This window comes from Protomyctophum parallelum, assembly GCF_964188405.1.
Source record: "Protomyctophum parallelum genome assembly, chromosome: 13".
NCBI lineage: Eukaryota > Metazoa > Chordata > Actinopteri > Myctophiformes > Myctophidae > Protomyctophum > Protomyctophum parallelum.
Genome location: NC_139708.1, coordinates 45,581,264 through 45,585,071, shown reverse-complemented (window position 1 = coordinate 45,585,071; position 3,808 = coordinate 45,581,264). Strand labels below are relative to the sequence as shown.

Sequence of the window (3,808 nt, the reverse complement as noted above, 5' to 3'; positions counted from 1 at the left end):
ATGGAAGCGACTGACAAAAGTCGGGACGTAAAGGCTCATTTCAAATGGCGACTTGGATTTTCTGGGCCGATCCTAGGTTTGAATTAGTGTAAACCAGGATCGGCCCTACACGTTTTGGATTAATGGTCTGGTAAGGATAAGAGACTATGTTTTCGGAAACTTGCGCCGTTTCTGAAACGCGGTTGGAGGGGCCCAGTGTGTGACCTCATCTCGGAGCTACAGAATGAGCGTAGGGAGAGGGCACATATGGGGCTAGGCTTATGTGAACATCCCAGACCGTTTTTAAATTGCTTGATTCAGCTTAAGTATTTAGATATTTTAGCTGCCCCGGCCCGCCCCCATATACAAACCCATTGTAACTTCAAACTCCATCTTAACCATGATAGATTCATCAAAAACACCCCCCCCCCCCAGATAAAGAGAGAGAGAGAGAGAGAGAGAGAGATAATAGGATGTAAATGAGAATGAGATACGTATCCTGCCCCCACTCCCCCTCCCATGATGGTCATTTGATAGCAAGTTACAAATGACAAAACTCCAGAGGAATGACTGACATACTTATTTCCCTGTATTAAAATGGTCATTTTATATTTATGAAATGAGCTTCTTACAGTGTGGCGTTGACATACATATTAGGCTATTGTTATTGTGAGAAATATTTTGTGATATCCGTGCCATGACTGACCCATGCACTTAACCTATATCTGCTATAGCCCTGTTCCATATAACTTCAGTCAGTACAGTTACACACCAGATCCAGCTGTCATTGCTGTTACACCACCACCCCCCCCCCCCACACACACACACACACACACACACACACACACACACACACGTCACAGACACACACTTTTCAGAGAGACAAGACAACAATTTATAGCCAATATCAGCTCTTTTTGGCAAGCAAAGACTCAAAGTCCTTCAATTAAGGATCCAAAATTATGTTAGGCTGCACATGGCGTAAGTCAGTTACAGACAGTTATACAGTAGTAGTAGACAGTAGTAGTAGTTAAGGGCTATTAGGTCAGTAGTACTGCTGCCGCTGGGGATGGATTGTTTTTAATCAATTTACAGCAAAGCGCCCTCAGTGTTTGTTTATCCCGCGTGTGGTGAACTGTCTCAAAGGATTGGTGAATATGAAATGTTGTGTGTGCGCCGTTGCATTCTAGAACATTGTGTTCCTGAACTCAACACACTTATGCTAGAAAGTAGAAACCATGCTCTGCTCTGCTCTCTCTCCCTCTCTCTCTCTCTGTGTCTCTCTCTCTCTCTCTCTCTCTGTCGCATCATGCGTGCGAGCGAGCCAGCTGCACCAGCATGCGCGATCACGACAACGTGACAATGTTTTGATTCGACGAGTGCGCGCGCCCTAAGCGCATGTACTCTGTTATATTTTGGAAACAATGCAAAAATATTAAATACATTTACATTAAAATACACAAAATAATAACGATAGTATAGGCCTGAAAAACAAATACATTTACTTTGTCCTAAATACCGGTATGTGTTTTATTTAGGCTATAAACACTTTCTAACATTGTTGTTTACACAATGTTAGAATAACTATTAATATTATTTTAATAATTATTATTATTATCAGAAAAGGGTGCGCTCAGTGAAAAGGGTGCGCTCAGTGAAAAGGGCGCGCTCAGTGAATAATAATATTAATAATAATAATAATAATAATATTATTCACTGAGCGCGCCCTTTTCTGATCGTCTCCGTCTCCGCCACCACGCGCCTCGTATCGCACGTGTCGTAGCCACGCCCCCAGACAGCTTGTACTTTGCCGTGAGTGGGCGCTGGTTGGAGGCACGTGCATGGCCACGAGTAGGCAATGTTCTCCTTACTACTGCCGCCCTAGTCCCTAGTACCCTAACCTTTCCTTCACTTCACCTCCTCGCTGACAAAGAGAAGGTACATATTATGATAAATAATTCTGACAACAAGAATGACATATTATGGTGTAGTGTTATAGACGTTTTAGGGCAGATTTAGTTGTTTCTAGTGGTCGTGGTTGTCGTTAATAGTGAACTAGTGCTTGGCCACGGAGGCGCGGCGCTTCTCTTTCCGACTGTGTGTATGTGTGTCACTGTGTGTGTGTGTGTGTGTGTGTGTGAGAGAGAGAGAGGAATAAGTGGACCATCGACTGTCTGTCTGCAGACAGTGCCCGTTAATGTGTCTCCTCTCTGTACATTAATGTGCTGTCCTGCTGTGCTACAGTGCTGCTCTCACTCCGCATGACATGAGACTGAATGTTCTCTTGTTGCAGTTCACGTTTTGCGCGTATATTGTTCCTCTCTGTGTGGACAGCTGGGGCCAATGGGCATCCCCGGTGCAGCTACTACACAACGACACACCCCCCTGTGCTGTGTTCCATCTACTGCACTTTGAATAGGCGTTCATAGACATTATACTAGGTATCCAGCGGTGTAAAATAAGTAACTGAGTCAATTTACTGTACTAGTACTTAAATACAATTTTGAGGAATTTATACTTTACTTGAGTATTTCCGATTTCCAATACTTTTACTTCTTCTACTGCTGCACTGCATCTCAGGTAAATATTGTACTTTTACTCCACTGCATTTATTAGAAAACCGGTTAGGCCTACTATATTTACTTTGTAGATTTTGAATTCTACAAAACATACAGTGTAACCACTTCAGCCATATATACAATATACATTAAGCCAATACTTTTGTATATAGGCCTACTTTTACTCAAGTATACATTTAGAATTCTGGACTTTTGTAACGGAGTAGTAGCCTATACTACATAGTTCTACATTGCAGTGCTTAGTTTTAATGTAATGGTACATATATATTATAGGCTATTAGACTTGGAGTCCTGGCACATCGTGCACATTTATATAGGGCTGCACATGCAGCCAACCAGAAGCTACTATTTTGCGTGGAGGCGTGGCACGCAGCTCAGTGGGCACTGAGGCAGACTGGTAGGTGTAGACTAGTGTTGTTTTGTCTCCTAAAGTGTCAATGTTGACAAACAGGTCTCAACGCAGCAACAGACAGTAAAAGTAAAAGACATTTAAGAAGCTGGATCAATCTTTTTTTTTCTTCTTCTCCCATCGCTATATAGAAATCGTTTTGACTGCGATTTGCATTAACAATGCCTGGAAAAGCCACAATTGCCCTGGCAATCCAACCGTGCAGAGCCGCTGCGGCTCTGCAGAAATCCTTCCCGTTTGTTTTAAAGAAGATCATGGACATCCCTCCTCCTAACATCCTGGAAGAAGGCGACGATGGTAAGACAAGGATGCATGGAAGAAAGAGACAATCACATTAATATTCCACATTTTGTGCGAGTTTGTTAACGGTTTGATTTTTAGAAACTAAAAGGTGAAGTCAAGTCTGCTTTCACACACGCATATAATATATATATACGTTCCACGAAACTGTCCTATATTCAAGTGAATGTCGTTTTGTATATAGGGTTTTAGGGGTGGTTTCTGATACATTTATAAAATGAATAGCGTTTTGCTTTGACTTAGAAAGGACGGTCCCCCATGTGCTGTTGTCTTGTGCCAAGCCCCCTCAGCCAGTGTGAACACTATAGGTCGCACTATAGAGCGCTGAGCACGGCTCAGAGGCTGCAAGGGGAAAAAAGAACAAAAAGTTCTAGCCGTTCCCTGCCGGTCCTCGAGTGCTGCATGCTCCGAGACTGAGGCGACGCGAGACGAGCCGCTCGTCGCCTTCACGACGAAGCGATTCATTGAATATTATTTTATCGCCAAATTTGGAATTAGCCTGTGTTTAGCGGAATTGTGCCTAATGGCTTTATTGTGGGTG

General features: G+C 43.0%; 1 protein-coding gene across 1 annotated transcript in view; it reads left to right on the top strand.

The window, feature by feature from the left end:
- The first annotated feature begins 2,920 nt into the window (after window positions 1-2,920).
- The window catches only part of tefb (TEF transcription factor, PAR bZIP family member b), an 8,442-nt gene continuing 7,554 nt past the window's right edge, over window positions 2,921-3,808 (top strand). The window contains exons 1-2 of the mRNA XM_083779173.1: window positions 2,921-3,264; window positions 3,549-3,562. Coding sequence (XP_083635299.1) covers window positions 3,129-3,264; window positions 3,549-3,562 — 150 coding nt within the window. The 5' untranslated portion in view covers window positions 2,921-3,128. The remainder of the gene's footprint in view (window positions 3,265-3,548; window positions 3,563-3,808) is intronic.